This window comes from Xenopus laevis, chromosome 3S (genome assembly GCF_017654675.1).
Source record: "Xenopus laevis strain J_2021 chromosome 3S, Xenopus_laevis_v10.1, whole genome shotgun sequence".
NCBI lineage: Eukaryota > Metazoa > Chordata > Amphibia > Anura > Pipidae > Xenopus > Xenopus laevis.
Window position 1 is genome coordinate 4,127,575 of NC_054376.1, and position 26,015 is coordinate 4,153,589.

The 26,015-nt window shown below is 44.5% G+C and overlaps 1 protein-coding gene across 2 annotated transcripts in view; it reads left to right on the plus strand.

The window, feature by feature from the left end:
- Positions 1-26,015, plus strand: part of LOC108712551 (LARGE xylosyl- and glucuronyltransferase 1) — a 190,200-nt gene that overhangs the window by 43,035 nt on the left and 121,150 nt on the right. For both annotated transcript variants that reach the window (XM_041587894.1, XM_041587895.1), the window contains exon 2: positions 368-557. In XM_041587894.1, coding sequence (XP_041443828.1) covers positions 452-557 — 106 coding nt within the window. In that variant the 5' untranslated portion in view covers positions 368-451. The remainder of the gene's footprint in view (positions 1-367; positions 558-26,015) is intronic.

Here is a 26,015-nt window from a genome sequence, read left to right on the forward strand (position 1 = left end):
CAAACTTATGAGGAGAGATGAGAAGAATATGGATAGTATAATAGTTTGCCCCATAGGTCAATGATGGGATCATGTGGGGGCAGTGAAGGCAGTACGGCATCCATGGTCAGATTTGGTCTTCAACCTAAAGGATTTTCTTGCTTTTCTGATCGATATCTAAATGCGATCCTTATATATATATCTGTTGGAGAGGGCACCCATTTGTACCTACAGAGGAGCCCATGAAGCTGCCAGCTTGGTAAGGAATGGCCAAATTTTGACCAAGCAGGGAAGGGTTAGGAATACCTACACCCTGCCTTCCTTCCCTGTTATGACACTTGATATCTTTCATCACATAGGCTTAACCCTAAAATAATCTCTGTTCCAGGAATTTACAATGCTGGTGGAGAAAGAGACCATGTTTTCCGTATAGGAGTGCTGTTTGACTCTGGAAAAGCTGAAGTCGGAGAGAATGCTGGGATTCTGCCGGGGGAGAAGGAAGTTCCTGTTTGCCTCTCTGACCCTACTCTTCATTCCAGCCATCACCTGGATTTACCTCTTCACCGGAAACTTTGACAGTAAGTGCACTCCTATTGTTATACCAAAACTTGGTCCTAGACTTAGGTGTTGGAACCAGGGGAATGAGCAGGTGGGCAGGGCATGGGGGACCCTGAAAGATGTAAAGTGGGATTCATTGGTCACAATAGGTGGGGGGGAGTAGAAAGGGTGTGGGTAAATAACGGGCAGAGTTTCAGTGTAAAGGGGTATGACTAGGGCGAAGTAAGCATGTGGTTGTGTGTGCAGGGCAATTTTTTCTTCTTTTGGTCCCCATTCATAGTGCCGTTTGGATAATAATTTGGGCCCCTGGGGTGGAGGGTCTTGCTAACTTTCTTTGGGGTGTTGTGATTTTTGATGGTAACCCTGGGGCCAGTAGTTGACCCCCTTACAAAGATGTGAGGGCCATAGGAAAACTGGAACTCACTCCCTCTTCCAGACTAACCTGAGCAAAATGTCATTCTGCAGCTAACTGGGCCTGGTTGTAAATGTCATTTAGTGCCTGAACACTAAATGTTATATTATATATTGTATGTAAAACATGATAATAAGATTCTAAGCAGAGCTGTTCTGTTGTGGATCAGGTAGAAAACATCACTTTTAATGCACCTCCGTGTCCCACCAAAATCCCTCATGGTGTGTAAATTGGCGGCGCTACACACCGGTGAGATTTGTGTTTAGCAGCTCTAGGACTTCCAACAACTTTATTGTGTTTCCCTTGTTTTCTGTCTTTCCGTGACAAAATACAAGAAGACGGAGCATATAACCAAAGGCTGTACTAGCTGTGTGTATCAGCGACGAGAACACAACGCTCCCTGCCCGAAGGCACGTGGAGATTAGGCAGCAGCTCCTGCCATCATTTTCCCTTTAATCAAGAAATTCTAATCTTATAAACACAGATCATTATCCTTTAGAACAAGGGCCCATCTGCTTCTGATGTACAATGGGGGACGGTGGTATCGGGTGCTGATCTTGCCGAGTCCCCCTGAGAATTACACGGGTTCCTAAAAGTTCCTCGATTAAAGCCACTGCCAGGCTGCAGAAATCTCACCCATAATAATTATATTTGTTGCTTAGAGCAGCGCAGATTTACCTGATTATCCAAGGTTTTAATTTTTTTTTTTGTTGACCAGTGATTCAGTTTCGAAGGGGGCAGATATCAGATCCAGGGATCTAATTGTACTATCAATGGCCCTACTGGCTGGTGAGTGTTAGTTTTTCTTTAAATCTATATTTTATACATCTCATTCTCCAAGCAGAGTCTACTACACAATAGCTGACATTTTTCTTAGATGGTCCTGTATCATCTCTAACGGCGGGATTAGTCTCCTTATCCCTCTGAACTGGGATAGGAAAGGGTATTAAAGGGCAATAAAGGTGCCGACATAAACATCTCAGTAATCCTCTGCTCCCTGGTGATTTCCAAAAGAAGAGAAAGAGATACAGTATGTCTTGGGAATAACTCTCGAGACACCCCACTTGGTTCCTGTAATAAAGCCAAGGCTGGGTAATAACATTATCCCATGCGGCACGGCATCAAATTCCCAGTTGCTCTTTATAGACAGAAAAGGAGCGTTGGAATTGCATTCTTCTACTGATGCTATATTCTTAGTTATCAGGATATTTGGCATGTGGCCTTAGTATTCATTACTAAAACCAGGCACAGCCGTAACTGAATGTGCTCTGTATAACATAGATTTCATGTTCTTGTTTCCCTTATTGTAAAAATGTATTTCCAGGCTATTTATAATTTCCTGAATCTCAGCCATAAAGCAGGACAGGACTGCTGCTTACAATGGGGATCAGATAGGATCTGTGCAGCCACTGGGACAGAATGTTACACAGAAGCAGAAGTTAATTTTGTGAGCTAATCATTATATCATCCTGGTATCTTTCATGCAAAGAATTCTCTCCTTTGTGCCCCAGAGGACATGCTCATATGAGCAAACTGTTGTCCTCAAAACGCTAATGGATCAGTCATTTTTCCTCTGTTCTCTGGTTCCTCCCTCCTGGGAAATATCGAAATGTTTTTTCTTTTCTTTGCAGTAGTAAGGATGTTCCGATGTCCCCTTTCTCCTAATTATTTGCTCCCTAATAGACTTGAGCACATGTTGGTTCCGTTTGACAGATTCCCTTATATCCGCCTGGGTTGCACTATTTATCTCATAGCCCAAACCATTGAGTCTCTCTTTGTTTCGAGCGGGGAGATCTAAGACTGTCCTTTTGTCGGCCAAGAGCAAGAAGATTTTATTTGACACTTTGACAAATGGAGAAAGTCAATTGAGCTACATAAGTAATATAAAAATAATTTTCTATCAAACTCCCCAGTGCCGCACCGGAACTGCCTGTAACATAGAGACAACTCCAGGGAGCCAAGGCTTGTTATGTTTATTTAGTGCACTTTTTGTTCTTCTATCTATGATATTTTGGGTCTCTCCCTACTATACCTGCCACACTCACTTCCCAGAGACTATTATCCACTGTTACTATAGGCACCATCTCTCCCTACTATACCTGCTATCCCACAGTCACACTCCCTTCCCAGAGACTATTATCCCACTGTTACTATAGACACCATCTCTCCCTACTATACCTGCTATCCCACAGTCACACTCCCTTCCCAGAGACTATTATCCACTGTTACTATAGACACCATCTCTCCCTACTATACCTGCTATCCCACAGTCACACTCCCTTCCCAGAGACTATTATCCACTGTTACTATAGACACATCTCTCCCTACTATACCTGCTATCCCACAGTCACACTCCCTTCCCAGAGACTATTATCCACTGTTACTATAGGGACCATCTCTCCCTACTATACCTGCTATCCCACAGTCACACTCCCTTCCCAGAGACTATTATCCACTGTTACTATAGGCACCATCTCTCCCTACTATACCTGCTATCCCACAGTCACACTCCCTTCCCAGAGACTATTATCCACTGTTACTATAGGCACCATCTCTCCCTACTATACCTGCTATCCCACAGTCACACTCCCTTCCCAGAGACTATTATCCACTGTTACTATAGACACCATCTCTCCCTACTATACCTGCTATCCCACAGTCACACTCGCTTCCCAGAGACTATTATCCCACTGTTACTATAGACACCATCTCTCCCTACTATACCTGCTATCCCACAGTCACACTCCCTTCCCAGATACTATTATCCCACTGTTACTATAGACACATCTCTCCCTACTATACCTGCTATCCCACAGTTACACTCCCTTCCCAGAGACTATTATCCACTGTTACTATAGACACCATCTCTCCCTACTATACCTGCTATCCCACAGCCACACTCCCTTCCCAGTGGAAAATCGAGATTTGTCGCTTGGCGACTACTCTCCCCGTGCGCCACCAACCTTAAATGTAACAATATAGCTGCCCCTACTTGTGTTTATATATAAAGAAAATGAATGTTCTCTGCCTACAATAAGCTGTATCCTCAGATTACACTATCAGAAAGAATAAATAGAAGATAAGCCTTTCTTTTGAATAAGGAATATTTTTCTATTAATTGAATTGTATGTTTATCCTTCAAAGTAACATGTTCGTGAAAATGGTTTATTTACGTTTCTAAACCTTATTTGACATCACTGGACTCTACAATATGGACATGGCAGGACTATACAAGGCTTTGTTCTGGAGGTTAAATAATGAGAAGAGTTTACAGATACATGTTACCATGGGAAAGGGGCCACAGAAATCTCAAGGGAGAGTGGAGGGGGATTATCACTTTACTGATGTTCAGATTGACTGTAGTTGACAGATAACCGCCACTGGGAATGTGATCAGCCTCTATCTGTCTCGGCCATATGCCGGGATTTCCTATATTCTCAATGGATCTGTTGTATTCAGCAATGGGACCTGCCATTATCTGAAATGCGCTGGGACACTTTCCTACATGTGTACTAGCGATTACTATCCTCACTTGAAAGCCCAGGAGGATTCTGGGAATTACAGTTCCACCATAGCTGTTGTTCACTGATATATAAATTAAAGGGACTCAGCAATGTATAACAATTGCGAATAAGATACCTGCACATTTTCTTGATCATTTAGGGAATAGCTTTTTATTCTTCTTCCAGTCAAAATAATAACTCTGTATAGCAGAAACTAGGCATATTCAGCGGGGCTTATAAAAACCACTAATTATTGGAGAGATTGTATAACCTGTGTGGGACCCCGTGACAGTAATGGGCCAATTTTTCAGTCCGATGAAAAGAGTGGGGTTTTTATTGATGTGATGGATTAGTGGGTGGTAAGATGTTTTATGTATGTGGGTTAGTTTACAGGGCCCACCGCTCTGGTGTTTATTGAGCTTGAGATAGAATAAAGTCTGTGTGAGCTGATTACCCTGTGTAGCCTCCTTGGATTCTGTTCTCAAGCTAGCCTTGGTCACTACTACCGTAGCCTTGAGGGCAGAGCCACCTGTTCGGCTGTAAGAGCAGTTCTTGGCTAATGCTGTCCCACCAGTAACTCTCCTTTTAACAAGTCTATAAAAACTCTGTGATTCCTTTGTCCGGTGTTCTGATTCTTTGTAAGTTTCTCAAGTGAATTTTCCAGACAGGCCGTAATAACCATGTAGGATGTGTCCTATGGTGTGGACTGTGTAGAAATGGAAATTCTGTTAGGAGCCCCATGGCAGTAGGGGCTATGACTCTTAGGTGGACTCTGGGCATATTTGGCTGTAGCGGAGAGCATAACCAGTGGTGTTACTAGAGTGCGCAAGGCCCCCCCTGCAAAATTTTTTTTAGAGGGGCCCAGCACACTCCAATCCCCATCCTCCCACCAGGGCCAGAACTAGGGGTAGGCAGAGTAGGCACGTTTCTATGGTGCAAGACTTGGGGGCACCTGGCATGTACCTTTAACTGCTGCCTACCCCAGTCCGGTCTGGAGTCCTGTTCTTTGTGCATGCGCACACTCAGTGAAGGGGGCGACGCAGCTAGGGTTGCCACCTGGCCGGTATTTTACTGGCCTGGCCGGTATTTTACTGGCCTGGCCGGTATTTTACTGGCCTGGCCGGTATTTTACTGGCCTAGCCGGTAAAACACCTGCCAAGGCTGGGGCCAGTATTACAAATTTACCGGCAATGTAGTAATTTGTAATACCCTTTACAAAAGCCCTTGGCCCTCCTATGGAAACGTTCCTTTTCTTCGTCTTCTAGCCACTGCGCGGTGTGGCCCTGCCCCCTTTTGTGGCATGACCCCCATGGCACCACCCCCTGTGCAGCACGATCCGCCCCTTCAGTTCCCGCCCCCCCCCCTATTGGCCGCTTATTTTTTTTTTGAAAAGGTGGCAACCCTAGATGCGGCCAGCAGGGTTGGCTGGGGCACCCAGCCGGTCTGGCCTGGCCCTGCCTCCCGCCCACTTCCCGACCTGAACTCCGCCCACACTCCACCCCGTGTCTCTGCTTCCCCACCGCAGGTAAGAGAGTGGCTGGGGAAGGGGGCGTTCTTATTAACCCCCTGTGACTGTGTTGTCTGCTTCCTCTATAGTTACGCCACTGAGCATAACTGTGGCAACCGTGGAAATAGTTTCAAGAGCGCTATATAGAGGAGCATTTATTTTATTGGGACCTTTTTCTATTTAAATGGAAGAAAAAGCCGAGGAGCACTCCATGTCCACTCGTAAGTAGGGTTGCCACCCGGCGGGTATTTTACCGGCCTGGCCGGTAAAACACCTGCCAAGGCCAGGGCCAGTATAACAAATATACCGGCAATGTACCGGTAGCTGGTATTTGTAATACCCTTAAAAAGACCCCTCGACCCGCTCCCAATCCCCTGGAAACGTAACTTTTGTTTTCCGTCTTAAAATCTCCGAGCCATGGCCCCACCCCTTTTTACATCACGGCCCGCCCCTTTTGATGTCACACCCCGCCCCTTGGCAACCCTACTCGTAAGTTAAAAGTAATGAACTTTATTTCCGCTTGTTGTCCTATGTAGGCCTATGGCTACAAATCGTGGGTACGAAACGCGTCAGGATGATTAATGCATAACAAGTTGAAATAGTTCATTAGTTTTAACTTACAAGTGGAGTGCTCGTCAGCTTTTTCTTCAATTTGCAGTTCACCACAGCTACGGGTTCGGGGCGACGCACCTGAGCCTCTCGTTTCACCTGGTTGAGTGCTTTTCCTTATGTTACCCACATACGCTGTTTGAAGCATCTGCAAACCCAAGGTCATCGTCCCAACCGGGTGAGCGACATATGCTGTCTGCTTTAGAGTTAACCGCTTTTTTGAAATAGTAGCAAGGCTCCATTTAATGGAGAGTTAAGTTTCAGCGGTTATTTATACATAGAGTTGAGCGAACTAAATTGAACATTTTTTTAATACCTTTTTCTATTTAGTTGGCAGAACCCACCAACCAGGGGGCCTGGACCGGCAGTGTGTTAATAATCCAAAAATCTGCGTGGGGAGCGATAATTTAGCAGAAATGTGCACATACACATCAGCCACCACCGACCAGATCTTTAGCCAACTACCCTTGCCATCTCCCCCAATGCCATTCTTTAATAAATGGCGGCGCTTTATGACTTTGTCCTTTGGATCTTGACAGCCCTTGGGGAGCTGCTATTTATAAAGCCAGACCAGACAGAGCCTGTCCTAAATTAATACTATAAATAATGAGTCTAATGTTTTCTGGGGATTTGCCTGGAACAATACCCTGGCGAGAGCCGCTCCCCAGCGCGGTTTAGTAACAAACACGTAGATACAGGGGTGCTGCCTCCTGACTTAGCGTGACATGAGCTCACATCTCAGCGATCTTATATTAATAGCGAAGATTAAGCGGTCTCTGCTCGTCAGAGGGAAGATATTAATCTTCATCAGGAGGGATGAAAAGTTTAATTTTCCACACATCTCTCCAGCTCAGTGTCAGTGTCTGCCAGCAGGAGGCTGGTTAATCTGGCTGTACCCTGAACTGTCCCTTTTTTACTGGAATCAAAGATATCCCTGTCAGCAAGGAGTGGGGAAATGGAATGCGACACACAGAGATTGGGGAATTAATACTAGGGATGCACCTAGGGTTGCCACCTGGCTGGTATTTTACCAGCCTGAACGGTAAAAATTCCGAATATTATTTATAGGGAAAAAAGATAAATATATTGGAAGGCCAGAAAAGGTGGCAACCCTAGATGCACCGAATCCAGGATTCGGTTCGGAATTCGCCCTTTTTCAGCAGGATTCGGATTCGGCCAATCCTTGTGCATGGCCGAACCGAATCCTAATTTGCATATGTAAATTAAGTGTGGGAAGGGAAATCACGTGACTATTTGTCACAAAACAAGGAAGTAAAAAACATTTTTTCCCACCTTTTCCTTTCCTGACCCTAATTTGCATATGTTAACTAGGATTCGGTTCGGTAATCGGCCCAATCTTTCAGCAAGGATTCGACCGAATCCCAAAAAGAAGATTCGGTGCATCCCGAATTAATACTAAGGGGGCTGATAGACCCTGTTCATATTTACAGCCCCGAAACATACAAAATGGACACGGAAAACTGTTATTAAAATGGAATAGGATCTGTTATCCACAATCCCTTTATCCAGAGAGCTTTGAAATAATGTAATGCCATTAGCCTTTTCCTGTTTAAAGGCAAAACAAATATATCACCAAAGACGGGCCAAACGGAATACTATATAAATAAAACCTTTCACTGAACAATAGATTTTTCAAACAGTACGTGCCATTTACGGACAATGAACCCATTTATGTAACACTGTGTTCATAAATCCCTCTGGTTTGTGTGAGGCAAAGTGTAAACAAAGGCACGCAAACTTGCTTGGTTACATCAGCCAATGAATGGACAGAGCTGTGCCTTTTAGTCCCACACTTCCTGGTTTGGTTGGAATCCCACACCATTTCCTGTCAGGTGATCAGTGAATGCCACACAGAACAACACAAAATGGTGGCTCAAAGTCAAAGATGGGAAAGGACAATATAATTGAAACCAGTTTATTAGGTGTCCAGAATTCTCTTTTTACACTAAATTATAGCATAAAATAAAGTCTCTAACCATAACCCTATCCCTAACCCTAATAACCCTAACCCACTAACCCTAATACACTAACCCTAACATCCAGGGGTAGTAGCCTGTGTAATTTACAGTTTGAAGACTGATGTTAAAGTTGTATCAGTGTTGTCAGAGCTCAACACTCGGATCACATAATGGCACCCCTGCTGACTTCTGGCAAGGGGGTTATAACACAATAGGAGAGCTATGGGAGTCAAAAGCTGTGGGCAGAGACAATGGTGCCCAAGAAAATGCATTGACACCTTCATTGGACATCACACAGGGGCGACCAAAGCAAGAATAAAATATCGATACATTCACCTGTATTGTATGTAAGTAACATTGTTAGAAATAAAGGAGAAGTGTAATCATTCGGCATGTATTAAACTACCGTTTTATTTTTGGTTTTTCTAAAAATCCTCTTGTATTCCCATGTATCCCCACTGACGCTTGGCCCTCTTTCCCCATCAATTTCTCCTTTTGTTAATACCAAATGGCGCTCGTGTAGATGTCAACGGTTATTTTAGTCTTGCGCCCTGGGAGGTGGGCTCAAATTCCGTTGGCTTGTCATTTGTGTGTCCCCTAAAACCTGAAGGGTTTAGTATGTTCATAAAGTGTCCAATGGTTTCAAAGGGAATTGTAATGTCATGTTAAAGTTGTTAAAGTGAGACTGTCACAGGTTAGCTTTGAAGTTAAATCTGAAATTTGTACTTTCCCTGAGAAAATGACTGTATACAATTAGATATCCTTTCTGTGGCTTTATGGCAGCTGAGATTCTAGCTATCTGTATAACAGAACATTCTGTCCCAGTGGCTGCACAGATCCTATCTGATCCCCATTGTAAGCAGCAGTCCTGTCCTGCTTTATGGCAGCTGAGATTCTAGCTATCTGTATAACAGAACATTCTGTCCCAGTGGCTGCACAGATCCTATCTGATCCCCATTGTAAGCAGCAGTCCTGTCCTGCTTTATGGCAGCTGAGATTCTAGCTATCTGTATAACAGAACATTCTGTCCCAGTGGCTGCACAGGTTCTATCTGATCCCCATTGTAAGCAGCAGTCCTGTCCTGCTTTATGGCAGCTGAGATTCTAGCTATCTGTATAACAGAACATTCTGTCCCAGTGGCTGCACAGATCCTATCTGATCCCCATTGTAAGCAGCAGTCCTGTCCTGCTTTATGGCAGCTGAGATTCTAGCTATCTGTATAACAGAACATTCTGTCCCAGTGGCTGCACAGATCCTATCTGATCCCCATTGTAAGCAACAGTCCTGTCCTGCTTTATGGCAGCTGAGATTCTAGCTATCTGTATAACAGAACATTCTGTCCCAGTGGCTGCACAGATCCTTTCTGATCCCCATTGTAAGCAGCAGTCCTGTCCTGCTTTATGGCAGCTGAGATTCTAGCTATCTTAATAAAAGACTATTCTGTCACAGTGGTCACAAATCCAATCTAAAAATAATTTGTTACATTGTTGCAGGATTGTGTGCACTTAACAGGATTAATTAGTAGAATGACTGAGATATGCAAGAAAGCAACTCTGCTGTGGTAGCAAAAATGTGACATTTGAATGTGTCTAATTACAGAAAATGTTTAATGTCTTCTAAGAAGTTCAGGGAAATGAAGCAGAAAAATAACATTTTGGGTTGACAGAATTCCCTAAAGTAGGATTTGTAATTTTTTTATCTATGAATGCTTCCTTTTTGTTGGAGGCTTTACAGCCCATTACACACAGAACTTCATGGCAGAATCAGTATTTTTCCCATCAAGTAACAAAATAAATAAATATTAGGAAACATTAATTCAAGAATTTTCCTAATTGGCAATAAAGTGCATTTTCGGCAGAACGACCCCGGAGATTGCTTTACATAATACTAATTATAATAGTCAGGGGCTCAGGGAGGGGCGGGAAGGACTCATGGAGGATTTTTATGTGTGTTGCATATTTGAGCTGCAAAGACGTAATTAAATCGGCTGGCGAGAGGCGGGATTGGCGTCCGAATTTACTCAGGGCCAGCATCATGCTGTGAGTTAGTTTGGCAGCTCATTTGCATTTCTAATCAAAGCCCAATCCAATTTTTTGGGGTAATTAAAAGAATGCGCCTGCACCCTTTATGTCCCAGGGAAGAGACATGGGAAGTAGAACTGTTGCCTGTTGCCAGTCAAGATTATAAATCATTCACCTCAGTCCCTGCCCCAGGTCCCTGTGGTCAGTCGACTTGAATCTGAGGGGTCTCTCCTATATGGATGCCATTTAAAGGGTTAATACCTTATCAAAGTAGTGGCACAATATTTTCTTTTCTATTTTAATAAAAGACATATTAGGTATCAGTTCTATTAGAGACTATTATAATTTTCTGCTTGGTGATTTCCCATGACCCCTAAGCCGTAGCTTTTCAGCAGCAGCCCCAAGCCTATTGAGCAGTGATCCCCAACCAGTAGCTCGTGAGAAACATGTTGCTCCTAGGGTTGCCACATCTTCTGGAAAAAAATACTGGCATTCCTATATATTTCTATTTATTCCCTATTAATAACATTGGGATCACTGACCTTCCTATATATTTATCTTTATTCCCTATTAATAACATTGGGATCACTGACCTTCCTATATATTTATCTTTATTCCCTATTAATAACATTGGGATCACTGACCTTCCTATATATTTATCTTTTTTCCCTATTAATAACATTGGGATCAACCATCATTTTTACTGGCCAGGTGGAAACCCTAGTTGCTCCCCAAACCCTTGGATGTTGCTCTCAGTGCAGATGCTTATTTTTGAATTCCAGGCTTGGAGCCTCAATGTAGGTTGACAATCCACATAGTGGCTACCAAATACGGTTGAAAAAGGTTGCGGATCTCTGCTATTGAGCATCCGGCCGTGTGTGTTGGGGTATTTTACATGGAATCAGACCTGTACTTATTCTGCCGTGTATCCTGATGTATTATACATGGAATTGGCACTTTATTTATCCTGCTGTGTGTTCTGGGGTATTATACATGGAATTGGCACTGTATTTATCCTACTGTGTGTTCTGGGGTACCATACATGGAATTGACACTGTATTTATCTACTGTGTGTTCTGGGGTATTATACATGGAATTGGCACTGTATTTATCCTACTGTGTGTTCTGGGGTATTATACATGGAATTGGCACTGTATTTATCTACTGTGTGTTCTGGGGTATTATACATGGAATTGGCACTGTATTTATCTGCTGTGTGTTCTGGGGTATTATACATGGAATTGGCCCTGTATTTATCCTACTGTGTGTTCTGGGGTATTATACATGGAATTGGCACTGTATTTATCCTACTGTGTGTTCTGGGGTATTATACATGGAATTGGCACTGTATTTATCTGCTGTGTGTTCTGGGGTATTATACATGGAATTGGCCCTGTATTTATCTGCTGTGTGTTCTGGGGTATTATACATGGAATTGGCACTGTATTTATCTGCTGTGTGTTCTGGGGTATTATACATGGAATTGGCACTGTATTTATCCTACTGTGTGTTCTGGGGTACCATACATGGAATTGACACTGTATTTATCTACTGTGTGTTCTGGGGTATTATACATGGAATTGGCCCTGTATTTATCCTGCTGTGTGTTCTGGGGTATTATACATGGAATTGGCACTGTATTTATCTGCTGTGTGTTCTGGGGTATTATACATGGAATTGGCACTGTATTTATCCTACTGTGTGTTCTTGAGTATTATACATGGAATTGGCACTGTATTTATCTGCTGTGTGTTCTGGGGTATTATACATGGAATTGGCACTGTATTTATCCTGCTGTGTGTTCTGGGGTATTATACATGGAATTGACACTGTATTTATCTGCTGTGTGTTCTGGGGTATTATACATGGAATTGGCACTGTATTTATCCTGCTGTGTGTTCTGGGGTATTATACATGGAATTGGCATTGTATTTATCCTGCTGGGTGTTCTGGGGTATTATACATGGAATTGGCACTGTATTTATCTGCTGTGTGTTCTGGGGTATTATACATGGAATTGGCACTGTATTTATCTGCTGTGTGTTCTGGGGTATTATACATGGAATTGGCCCTGTATTTATCTGCTGTGTGTTCTGGGGTATTATACATGGAATTGGCACTGTATTTATCTGCTGTGTGTTCTGGGTATTATACATGGAATTGGCACTGTATTTATCCTGCTGTGTATTTTGGGGTTTTATACATGGAATTGGACCTGGCATAGTAGAATCTGCGAAGGCTTTAATAAGCCTCTCCAAAAACAAAAATCACCTCCTTCCTATGGTGAAGTGGCCCTTTGACCCACTCCAAATGCAAGAGAGGTAAAGACAGTGGGGTGTGAGCTGGGCAGAATCAGGGCAGCAACCCCGGAATCGTCCCTGACAATGGAATGTGGATAATTTGAGAAAACACTTTGGCATCTTGGCCTGTTTGTAGCCGTGTACAACAGAGATGTCAATGAACTCCATTTCACAGTAAAGATAATGATCCAGTTCTGGGTTTTTAATGACCTTATGGTCTGAACAATGCCAGGACTGGATCATTATCTCCCTAATGACATGGAGTCGGTTGGCATGTGCCGTGTGTATATATAGACACCCCTACCCTTGATATCACATATAGCGAGCGGAGAATTCGCTGACACAAATGAAAAGCAAAGAAGCAGCTGCCGGCTCCCATGTCAGCCCATTAACGGAATGATCCATGGTTCTCTGCACTTACAAGAAATCTCATTTTATTATGCTAGTGTTTCAGCCTATAAACTCATCTTCATCAAGCATTGTTATTCCGCCAGCTTGTCCACCCCCCTCCCTCGCACAACACCCGCGACTTATATTAATGTGGTCCCTTTAAACGTGCCTCGTCGTAGTCTTTATTTGTTGGGTTTTCATGCCGACTCTGAGGCTCGGGAGATTCGAAAATAAAAATCAACATCAAATGTGTACATCACGAAAAACATGCTTTTCACACTTCCCTGAATATGTGGGATTCCATCTGGGAGGAATTATGCGCTAATAACAGAGCTGAAAAATTTACAAAACATATAAGGGTCATCACGAGTTTATGGGCTCATTGAAGCAGGAGGCTAATCCTGGATTCCATTTGGGATTTGGCCAAATCCCTAAAGCTTGGATGAACTGAATCCCTATTAATTCAAATTCAACCTTTTGAATACAAGTTTTCCAAACTCAAATGTTGAAGATTGTTTTGAAGAACATCAGAGCAGCCTCTTTCTCCTGACAACTTCTTTGACTACTTGGTGGTCAGACTGGTCAGAAACTAACCAGCAGGTGGCGCTGTTGGAACAAAATTCATTCATATTAACAGCACATGTATCCCTTAATATCTTGGAATAAAAAGAAAATAAATAATGAATGTAAATGACAAAAGTGCTTAGAATAGCACTCTGATCAATTTTACATTCACTTATTTTAAAGGTTTACTTATACTTTAATTGTATTTATTTAATCATCATTTAAAATTTGAAAGGCCCTTAAAGCTTCTGTAAATTTTGGACTTTGAATCTTCTAAATGAACTATAGAAGCAAATTCAGGGGATCACTGATACTGCGTTTTTCTGTTGGGACATAAAGGGGTTGTTCACCTTTAAATGTATTTTAGTATGGTGTAGAGAGGGTTATTCTCAGGCAATTTGCAATTGGTTTTCATTTTTTACTATTTGTGGTTTTTGAGTTATTTAACTTTTCATTCAGCAGCTCTCCAGTTTGCCGTTTCAGCCATGTGGTTGCTAGGGTCCAAATTACCCAAGCAACCATGCACTGATTTGAATAAGAAACTGGAATAGAGTACCAATAACAATAAATGTGTAGACTTACAGAGCATTTGTTTTTTTTGGATAGGGTCAGTGACCCCCATTTGAAAGCGGGAAAGAGTCAAAACAAGAAGGCAAGTAATTCAAAAACTATTAAAAAATGAAGGCCAATTAAAAAGTTGCTTAGAATCAGTTCTATAATATCCTAAAAGTTAATGTAAAGGTGAAGCACTCCTTTAAAAGTTTTTGCAGGAAACACGGCAACCATTATAGGAACACTAAGTATGCTGGGATGCCATCAAACTCCTTGGATGCCCATGATCTGCCAGACCACACCCCAGTTATGCCAAACTCCACCTAGGATCCGCCATCCAACCCCTCCCCATTTCCTGCAATAACCGCTCCTTTAATACCGTCCGATCTCCCTATTCCAAGGGACCCCTGAATGTTGTTATCACTTTACACCCCCAATAGTTGCCTGGTCTGGAGTCAGAAGAGGAACTGTATCTCCCCAACACATAGAGGCAGATTTATCAAGGGTCGAATTTCGAAGTAATGGGAGCTTTTTTGAACTCCCATAATTACGAAATTTGAATTAAAAAAGACCAATCGAAATTTCTCAAAAAATTAATTTTTTCGATCAAATTCGAATCGCACAAATCGAAGTAATATCGCATTCCAATCGTACGAATCCGAAAAAAACTAGTCCACCAATTGATTCCAAAGAGGTTCTAGGAGGTCCCCCATAGGCTAAAACAGCAATTCGGCAGGTTTTAGATGGCGAACGGTCGAAGTCGAATTTTTAAAAGGACAGTACATGATATATTTAGATATTCTAATTTTCGAAGTACACAAAAATTAGCTCAAAATTTGAATTTTTTTTATTCGAATTTTCACTTCGACCTTTGATAAATCTGCCCCATAGAGGCCCCTGGAAATCAATATTTGCTGCAAAGCACACACGAGGCATTGTTGAACTTGTTTTATAATCGGGATTGTTGGTAGGGTTGCCCCCTGCCCGGTATTTTACTGGCCTGGCCGGTAAAAATGATGCTTGGTCCCAATGTTATTAAAAGGAAAAAAAGATAAGTATATAGGAAGGCCGGTATTTTTTTCCAGAAAAGGTGGCAACCCTAATTGTTGGGACTGTATAAAAAGCAGCATCCCTTTTAAGTTTCTGAGGCTGCAGTGCACCCAGTCTTCCAATGTGTCCAATATGTGGGTTCCTCCAGGTGGCACCCACTACTACAATCCAGGCACTTTATATAGTGCACTATAAACTCTCTCACAGACAGAGACGGGATAAATCCATCTTGTACTCAGCAGGCCTCACGTAGGGACTAAAGCCGCCAGACAGACGGCAGACAGATGCAGATGCCGATACCTCTTTACAACAGCTGCTCCCACTGTGCGTCGGGCCCTGCAATCGCTGCCTGACACCGAAAATGATTTGATAGAAAGAAACAACAAAAACCGCTTTAACTGAATGCCAAAGATGGCGGTAATTCCATCTCTGTTCCCCCAGACGCAACTCCCTGCTGGGAAGATCTGACGTCTGTTCAACCGCATTTTTACCGGCGCCAAATTGTATATAATGGCTGACATAGCGTAACCATTGCTTTAAAGGCCCAGAAACGCAGGAAAATGAAAGGCCTTTAAAAGACTTTTAGTTTAATGTCCTGCTGGGCGACTCAATGCGACGCTCAAGAAAGAATTGGCGCATGGGAATTGCCAGGGGCGCTGCTGCCATTAGGGGAGTTGTGGAACCAACAAAAAAGCTGCTTCTGGTAACTTTAGTAGCTGAAATTCCAGTTTTTAAATCAGAATTTTGGCTCTGCTAGTTCTCCCTGTATTATTGTCCAAATTAGGAAAACCGGGCAGGATTCCTTATGATTGACGCTGCGATTGAGCAATAGCCAATTGCCACGTCATAGCCTGGCCCCTGCCATCAAAACCCACCCCGCAGCATCACAACCCTGCCCCTGCAGTGTCACAACCCCGCCCCCGCAGTGTCACAACCCCACCCCCACAGTATCAAAACCCCACCCCTGCAGTGTCACAACCCCGGAAACGGAGTGTCACAACCCCGCGGTATCACAACCCCGCCCCTGCAGTGTCACAACCCCGCCCCCGCAGTCTCACAACCCCGCCCCCGCGGTATCACAACCCCGGCCCCGCAGTGTCACAACCCCGCCCCCGCAGTGTCACAACCCCACCCACACAGTATCAAAACCCCACCCCTGCAGTGTCACAACCCCGGAAACGGAGTGTCACAACCCCGCGGTATCACAACCCCGCCCCTGCAGTGTCACAACCCCGCCCCCGCAGTCTCACAACCCCGCCCCCGCGGTATCACAACCCCGGCCCCGCAGTGTCACAACCCCGCCCCCGCAGTGTCACAACCCCACCCACACAGTATCAAAACCCCACCCCTGCAGTGTCACAACCCCGGAAATGGAGTGTCACAACCCCGCGGTATCACAACCCCGCCCCTGCAGTGTCACAACCCCGCTCCCGCGGTATCACAACCCCGGCCCCGCAGTGTCACAACCCCCGCCCTCATTGCTCCCCCCCGCAATGCATTCTCTTTAATTTAGGCGGCTGTTCAAGGGCCTGGGCCAGCGGGGCCCATGAAGGGACAGGGGGCCCACTGGGTTTTTTAACCGTGTCCCATCGACCCTGAATAAAGTCTATTCTATTTAGTTTGCCCTAGACTAACAACTGGGGCCCCCAGGAGGGAGGGCTTTGCCTACTAAGTCATATGTTTTAATAATGTGATGTTCAACAAATTTTCAGCTAGTGCTGACCCTTACCCAACCTGACTGCAGCTCCATCCTGGGGAACGAGAAGACCCTCCACTTGACCCATAACTGTGGCTAATTTGTGCGCCTGAACTGCAGTCCTTGGCACCACTAGTATTGGGCCCCATGATTTCTGATGACAGTTATGTATCTGTCACTATTCAAATCTTGCATCCAGAATCTGCTAACATTCCTCTTATTTATATTTATCCGTATTTTTCCCGTTCATCGCCCACCATAAATATTTTATTGTGCCTTAGAAATCCTGCGCTGCTAAAGTCCTTTTGTCGCCAGGCTGTAATCCCCTGAGCGGGCGCGGTGCGACGGCTTTTTCTTGCCTTAGTAAACACGGTCCCTTGCAATTCCCTTGTCTCTATCAAGTGCTTATTGACAGGGAAATTGCTTTGCCATAACGTCGGCTGAAGCGCCGGAGGATAAACAGGTGGAGATGCGTCTGTCGGAATCCCTCTTACTTTCATTTTTTTTTTCAATTTTGACAAATTTCTTTGAGTGTCTGCTCCAAAGGGAACAGCCGTAACAGAAAGCTTGTCAAGTATTTATTCCTTAGGGGCATGAATAACAGGTGCAAGCAATGGCTGGCTTCTGCTGGGTTGTTTCAGGAGTCAGAACCAGCAGTGCAGTGAATAGAAACAAGCAAGGATTGTAATGTGGCCACCCAAGAAATATCCCACCCATCAGATTGGACAGCAGCTTTGCCATTGCCTTGTTTCTCTTGCTCCTCAGTTAAAGGGGTGTAACTAATTTGAGAATAACACGGCTGTTGTGCTTCTTTTCTTCCCAGGAATTGCCCTCGTGGCTTTGCTGACTTAATTAAGGTAATTCATTTGCACGGCAGCAGGATGTGCCTATTTTAGTGCTGGATCTGTGCCCGTTTTTTACTGAAATCTAGTGGAATAATTGCACTTCTCTTTATGTGCGACTCGACCCTTGTGATAAAGCCGATTATAATTATTCAGATACACTTTCTACCCTGTTACATGTATTGGCAAACTTAGGGACTGTTCCTGCTGAATTGTGCTTAGTACAGGGAATACCTATACTGCCATAGTTTTATGGGATCTCTCTGTACAGACTATGAGCAAACTTAGGGACTGTTCCTGCTGAATTGTGCTTAGTACAGGGAATACCTATGCTGTCATAGTTTTATGGGATCTCTCTGTACAGACTATGAGCAAACTTAGGGACTGTTCCTGCTGAATTGTGCTTAGTACAGGGAATACCTATGCTGCCATAGTTTTATGGGATCTCTCTGTACAGACTATGAGCAAACTTAGGGACTGTTCCTGCTGAATTGTGCTTAGTACAGGGAATACCTATGCTGCCATAGTTTTATGGGATCTCTCTGTATAGACTATGAGCAAACTTAGGGGTCTGTTCCTGCTGAATTGTGCTTAGTACAGGGAATACCTATGCTGACATATTTTATGGGATCTCTCTGTATAGACTATGAGCAAACTTAGGGGCTGTTCCTGCTGAATTGTGCTTAGTACAGGGGATACCTATGCTGCCATAGTTTTATGGGATCTCTCTGTACAGACTATGAGCAAACTTAGGGACTGTTCCTGCTGAATTGTGCTTAGTACAGAGGAATACCTATGCTGCCATAGTTTTATGGGATCTCTCTGTACAGACTATGAGCAAACTTAGGGACTGTTCCTGCTGAATTGTGCTTAGTACAGAGGAATACCTATGCTGCCATAGTTTTATGGGATCTCTCTGTACAGACTATGAGCAAACTTAGGGGACTGTTCCTGCTGAATTGTGCTTAGTACAGGGAATACCTATGCTGACATATTTTATGGGATCTCTCTGTATAGACTATGAGCAAACTTAGGGGCTGTTCCTGCTGAATTGTGCTTAGTACATGGAATACCTATGCTGCCATAGTTTTATGGGATCTCTGTATAGACTATGAGCAAACTTAGGGACTGTTCCTGCTGAATTGTGCTTAGTACAGGGAATACCTATGCTGCCATAGTTTTATGGGATCTCTCTGTAAAAACTTGTAGAAAGAGCCTACTGTGATGTTCACTGGTGTAAAAAAGCCCCAACCCACGGGTTTGCAAAATTCCTATCTATGCTTTAAAGGAGAAGGAAAGCTACGGAGGCATTTTATTGCCAATAGATTAGCTGCAATAGTGCAAGCTAAAATGCTATATTTACTCTTTAGAATGTTTTTCCATACCTGAGTAAAAGCTCCCCGTTTGTTTAGGATAGCAGCTGCAGTATTAGCTTGGTGTGACATCACTTTCTGGCTGAGTCTCTCCCTGCTCACTCATAGCTCTGGGCTCAGATTACAGCAGAGAAGGGAGGAGGGAGGGAGAGAGGAGCAAACTGAGCATGCTCAAGCCCTAGCCCTGAAGGTTTAAGCTGAAAACAGGAAGTCTGATACAGAAGCCCATGAGTACACAATAGAAGGAAAGAAATGTGCTGTTTCTTTTGACAGAGGACTCAGAGCAGCATTACTTTGAGGGTTTACTGGTGTATTTATATAGACCTTTCTGATAAGATTTACTTCGTTTTAACCTTTCCTTCTCCTTTAAGGCTATGCCTCCTATTGGCTTCCTGTAATTATAACACAATTATAACAGTCTAGAGCAAACGATAATCTTCTCCTTTAACCTGCCAGCATTACTCTCCCATTAATATGTAGTAACTGTATCATTCTAAGGCAGAATTGATTCCAGCTCAAGGTCCCAACTACTCTCAGCTCCGGCCTCCTGTGTGCAGCCTTGTGTTCTACTATTTCTTTCTAGAGATGTCGCGAACTGTTCGCCGGCGAACTTGTTTGCGCGAACATCGGGTGTTCGCGCTCGCCGGAAGTTCGCGAACGTCGCGCGACGTTCGCCATTTTGGGTTCGCCATTGTTGGCGCTTTTTTTTGCCCTCTCACCCCAGACCAGCAGGTACATGGCAGCCAATCAGGAAGCTCTCCCCTGGACCACTCCCCTTCCCTATAAAAACCGAAGCCCTGCAGCGTTTTTTCACTCTGCCTGTGTGTGCTGAAGAGATAGTGTAGGGAGAGAGCTGCTGCCTGTTAGTGATTTCAGGGACAGTTGAAAGTTTGCTGGCTAGTAATCGTTTTGATACTGCTCTGTTATTGGAGGGACAGAAGTCTGCAGGGGTTTGAGGGACATTTAAGCTTAGGTAGCTTTGCTGGCTAGTAATCTACCTTCTACTGCAGTGCTCTGTATGTAGCTGCAGTGGGCAGCTGTCCTGCTTCTGATCTCATCTGCTGACTGCTGCAATAACAGTAGTCCTTGTAAGGACTGCTTTTATTTATTTTTTTGTTGTTTTACTACTACTACTACTACTACTACTATAAGAGCCCAGTGCTATTAGTCTAGCAGTGTTGGGGAGTGGGACTGGTGTGCTAATCTGCTGCTCCTAGTAGTTCAGCAGCACCAACTTTAATTTTTTTTTTTTAATATTCATTTTTTTTTTATTTTACTTTTTTTTATTTTACTACCGCTGTAGTAGTGTATAAGTTGACCTTTTAGGCATTATTTGCCCTGTAGGCATTATTTGCACACTGTTTTCTTCAACCCGCCATCTAGCTGTGTGACCTTGTTCACATTCTGTCTAAATATCCATAATATTACCGTCTCCAGAAAAAACACCGGAGTGACTTTTTTCAAGCAGCATTCATATATTTTACGTAATCCGTATCCACCGCTGTAGTAGTGTATACGTTGACCTTGTAGGCATTATTTGCACAGTGTTTTCTTCAACCCGCCATCTAGCTGTGTGACCTTGTTCACATTCTGTCTAAATATCCATAATATTACCGTCTCCAGAAAAAACACCGGAGTGACTTTTTTCAAGCAGCCATAATATATTTTACGTAATCCGTATCCACCGCTGTAGTAGTGTATACGTTGACCTTGTAGGCATTATTTGCACACTGTTTTCTTCAACCCGCCATCTAGCTGTGTGACCTTGTTCACATTCTGTCTAAATATCCATAATATTACCGTCTCCAGAAAAAACACCGGAGTGACTTTTTTCAAGCAGCCATAATATATTTTACGTAATCCGTATCCACCGCTGTAGTAGTGTATACGTTGACCTTGTAGGCATTATTTGCACAGTGTTTTCTTCAACCCGCCATCTAGCTGTGTGACCTTGTTCACATTCTGTCTAAATATCCATAATATTACCGTCTCCAGAAAAAACACCGGAGTGACTTTTTTCAAGCAGCCATAATATATTTTACGTAATCCGTATCCACCGCTGTAGTAGTGTATACGTTGACCTTGTAGGCATTATTTGCACACTGTTTTCTTCAACCTGCCATCTAGCTGTGTGACCTTGTTCACATTCTGTCTAAATATCCATAATATTACCGTCTCCAGAAAAAACACCGGAGTGACTTTTTTCAAGCAGCCATAATATATTTTACGTAATCCGTATCCACCGCTGTAGTAGTGTATACGTTGACCTTGTAGGCATTATTTGCACACTGTTTTCTTCAACCCGCCATCTAGCTGTGTGTATTATCGTTTCCAGAAAAACCAACTGAGTTTTTGTTGTTGTTGTTGTTTTTTAAAAAATAATGCCAGGCAAAGGCAGGCCGCCACGCAGAGGCCGTGCTAGGGGCCGTGCTGCTATGCAATCCTGTGGCCCTAGCAAATTGCCCAGTTTTAAAAAGCCAATGACCCTGAACTCCCAAAATGCTGAAGAGGTAGTTGACTGGCTTACACAGCACACCCCATCCTCTACCGTTTCTAACTTTACCACAACATCCTCCTCATCCTCCACTGCTATGGCCACCCCACGTAACACTTCCTCCACCACCGGTGCCCCTTCTTCACTGGGGTCAGAGGAGTTATTTTCCCATGAGTTTCTTGAACTGAGTAATGCGCAACCATTATTGCCAGAAGAAGATGAAGGAGATGAGGACCTTACACCAGATTTAATTCTGGCAGAGAACACGACAGAGATGGACATAATGAGTGATGAGGAGGAGGTCCCCGCTGCTGCTTCCTTCTGTGATGTGTCAGAAGAAATTGATGCATCTGAGGAGAATGATGATGAGGAGATTGATGTTTTGTGGGTGCCTAGTAGAAGAGAGCAAGAGGAGGGTAGTTCAGATGGAGAGACGGAGAGTCAGAGAGGCAGTAGGAGAATAAGACTTAGAAGAAGCAGGGAGGACAGCCCGCAGGGATCAGTAGGGCAACAACATGTATCGGCACCTGTGTTCAGCCGGCCAACGCACCCGCCATTGCCGCCAATGCCGCCAACTTCTACTGTTACCGCCAGATCGCACACTTCCAAAAAGTCAGCAGTGTGGGATTTTTTTAATGTGTGTGCCTCTGACAAAAGCATTGTAATTTGCAATGAGTGCAGTCAGAAACTGAGCCTTGGTAAGCCCAACAGCCACATAGGTACAACTTCTATGCGAAGGCACATGAGCGGCAAGCACAAAGCACTTTGGGAGCAACACCTCAAAGGCAACAGGCAAACTAAAAGCCACACTCCTTCTGGTCCAGCATCTTACTGCTCTACCTCTGCTCTCCTTGACCCGTCTGAACCACCCTCCACTCCGCCTTCCACCTTGACCACCTGTTCCCATTCCCAGTCATCTGCCACCAGCCAAGTTTCTGTGAAGGCCATGTTTGAGCGTAAGAAGCCAATGTCTGACTGTCACCCCCTTGCCCGGCGTCTGACAGCTGGCTTGTCTGCACTCTTAGCCCGCCAGCTTTTACCATACCAGCTGGTGGACTCTGAGGCCTTCCGCAAATTTGTAGCAATTGGGACACCGCAGTGGAAGGTACCCAGCCGCAATTTTTTTTCTAAAAAGGGAATACCACACCTGTACCAACATGTGCAGAGCCAAGTTACCGCATCTCTGTCACTTAGTGTTGGGCCAAAGGTCCATATGACTACTGACGCATGGTCCTCCAAGCATGGTCAGGGCAGGTATGTCACCTACACTGCCCACTGGGTGAACTTGGTAATGGCTGGGAAGCAGGGAATGGGTAGCTCAACAACAACAGTGGAGTTGGTGTCACCGCCACGGATTGCACGCGGTTCTGCCACCACCTCTACTCCTCCATCGCTCTCTACCTCGTCTTCTTCTTACTCTGCTGCTGGGTCCTCCTTCTCCTCCTCCACACCTGTGCACCCCCAGCTCCCCCTAGGCTATTCGACGTGCCAGGTACGCCGTTGTCACGCTGTCTTGGGGATGACGTGCCTGGAAAGCAAAAACCATACCGGATCTGTACTCCTGTCATCTCTGCAGTCACAGGCCGATCGGTGGCTGACCCCACACCAACTGCAGATCGGAAAAGTGGTGTGTGACAATGGAAGCAATCTGTTGGCAGCGTTGAGACTAGGCAATTTAACACATGTGCCCTGCATGGCACATGTGTTAAATTTAGTAGTCCAACGTTTTGTCTCCAAGTACCCAGGATTCCAGGACGTTCTCACCCAGTCCAGAAAGGTGTCGGCCCATTTCAGACGTTCCTACACAGCCATGGCACGCCTTGCTGACATTCAGCAGCGCTACAACATGCCAGTCAGGCGTTTGATTTCTGACAGCCAGACTCGCTGGAATTCAACGCTCCTTATGTTGGAACGTCTGCTGCAACAACAAAGGGCCGTCAACGAGTACCTTTTTGAACTGGGTGGTAGGACTGGATCTGCACAGCTGGGGATTTTTTTCCCCCGTTACTGGGTGCTTATGCGCGATGCCTGCAGGCTCATGCGACCTTTTGAAGAGGTGACAAATATGGTCAGTCGCACCGAAGGCACCATCAGCGACCTAATACCCTTCGCTTTCTTCCTGGAGCGTGCCGTGCGACGAGTGACAGATGAGGCTGTAGACCAGCGTGACGAGGAGCTGGAAGCGCACGATTTCTGGTCGGAATCACCAGAACGAACCCAGGCACCTGCTGCAACGCAGGGAGAGGTGCCAGAAGTGGAGTCAGAGGAGGAAGGTGGCTTTGTGGAGGAGGAGGAGGAGGACCAACAGGAGCAGGCTTCCCAGGGGGCTAGTGGTGACCTTTTGGGGACCCCTGGTCTTGTACGTGGCTGGGGGGAGGAGACCGTGGATGATGCAGTCCTTGATAATGAGGAAGCGGAGATGGATAGCTCTGCATCCAACCTTGTGAGAATGGGGTCTTTCATGCTGTCATGCCTGTTGAAGGACCCCCGTATCAAGAGGCTTAAGGAGAAGGACCTGTACTGGGTCGCAACGCTACTAGACCCTCGGTACAAGCATAAAGTGTCAGAAATGTTACCAACATACCACAAGTCCGAAAAGATGCGGCATTTACAAACCAGCCTGCAAAACATGTTGTACAATGCTTTTAAGGGTGATGTCACTTCAGGAACTCATCAACATTCCAGGGGCAGAGGTGCCAGTAATCCTGCCACGAGCACACCTGCAAGGACAAAGCCCTTTGGCCAGTCTGTAACGTCAGACATGCAAATGTTTTTCTGTCCAAGGCAGCGCCACAACCCTTCTGGATCCACCCTCAAAGAACGCCTCGACCGGCAGGTAGCGGACTACCTGGCATTAACTGCAGATATCGACACTCTGAGGAGCGATGAACCCCTGGACTACTGGTGCGCAGGCTTGATCTGTGGCCAGAGCTGTCACAATTTGCCATGAACCTCTTGTCTTGCCCAGCCTCAAGTGTGCTCTCAGAAAGGACCTTCAGTGCAGCAGGAGGGATTGTAACTGAGAAGAGAACTCGCCTAGGTCACAAAAGTGTCGATTACCTGACCTTTATTAAAATGAATGAGGGGTGGATCTCGGAGGGTTACTGCACGCCGGAAGACTTGTTCTGACTTCTATGCAGCTGTCCTTCTCTTCAAGCCTCATGACTCCACACACAGCTGTCCTTTAGCGTCCTCCTCCTCCCTCCGCCACCGTTACAAACTAGGGTGCAAACCCTACTGGTTTAATTTTTTCTGGCCTCTGTGCTTCAGTGGCTGCAACCAAAAAAACTGGGCAAACAATGTCTACAAGGTCAACGTATGGCAAAAAATGACTATTTTCAGCATTTATATGGCATATTTTTTCTGGCAACTGTGCTTCAGTGGCTGCGTCCAAAAAAATGCATATTTTCTGCATTTATATGGCATAATTTTTCTGGCCTCTGTGCTTCAGTGGCTGCAACCAAAAAAATGCATATTTTCAGCATTTATATGGCATAATTTTTCTGGCCTCTGTGCTTCAGTGGCTGCAACCAAAAAAATTTATATTTTCAGCATTTATATGGCATAATTTTTCTGGCCTCTGTGCTTCAGTGGCTGCAACCAAAAAAATGCATATTTTCAGCATTTATATGGCATAATTTTTCTGGCCTCTGTGCTTCAGTGGCTGCAACCAAAAAAATGCATATTTTCAGCATTTATATGGCATAATTTTTCTGGCAACTGTGCTTCAGTGGCTGCGACCAAAAAAATTACTATTTTCAGCATTTATATGGCATATTTTTTCTGGCCTCTGTGCTTCAGTGGCTGCGGCCAAAAAAACTGGGCAAACAATGCCTACAAGGTCAACGTATGGCAGTTGTTTAAAGAGAACAGTAGATTACTAGCCAGCAAAGCTACCTAAGCTAAAATGTCCCTCAAATCCCTGCAGACTTCTGTCCCTCCAATACAGAGCAAGTATCAAGCAGATTACTAGCCAGCAAACTTACTATCATCTGTCCCTGAAATCACTAACAGCTCTCCCCCTACACTATCTCTTCCAAGCACACACAGGCAGATTTTTCAGATACATTTTTGCCCTTGATCCCCCTCTGGCATGCCACTGTCCAGGTCGTTGCACCCTTTAAACAACTTTAAAATCATTTTTCTGGCCAGAAATTTTTTTTTTAGATGTTAAAGTTCGCCTTCC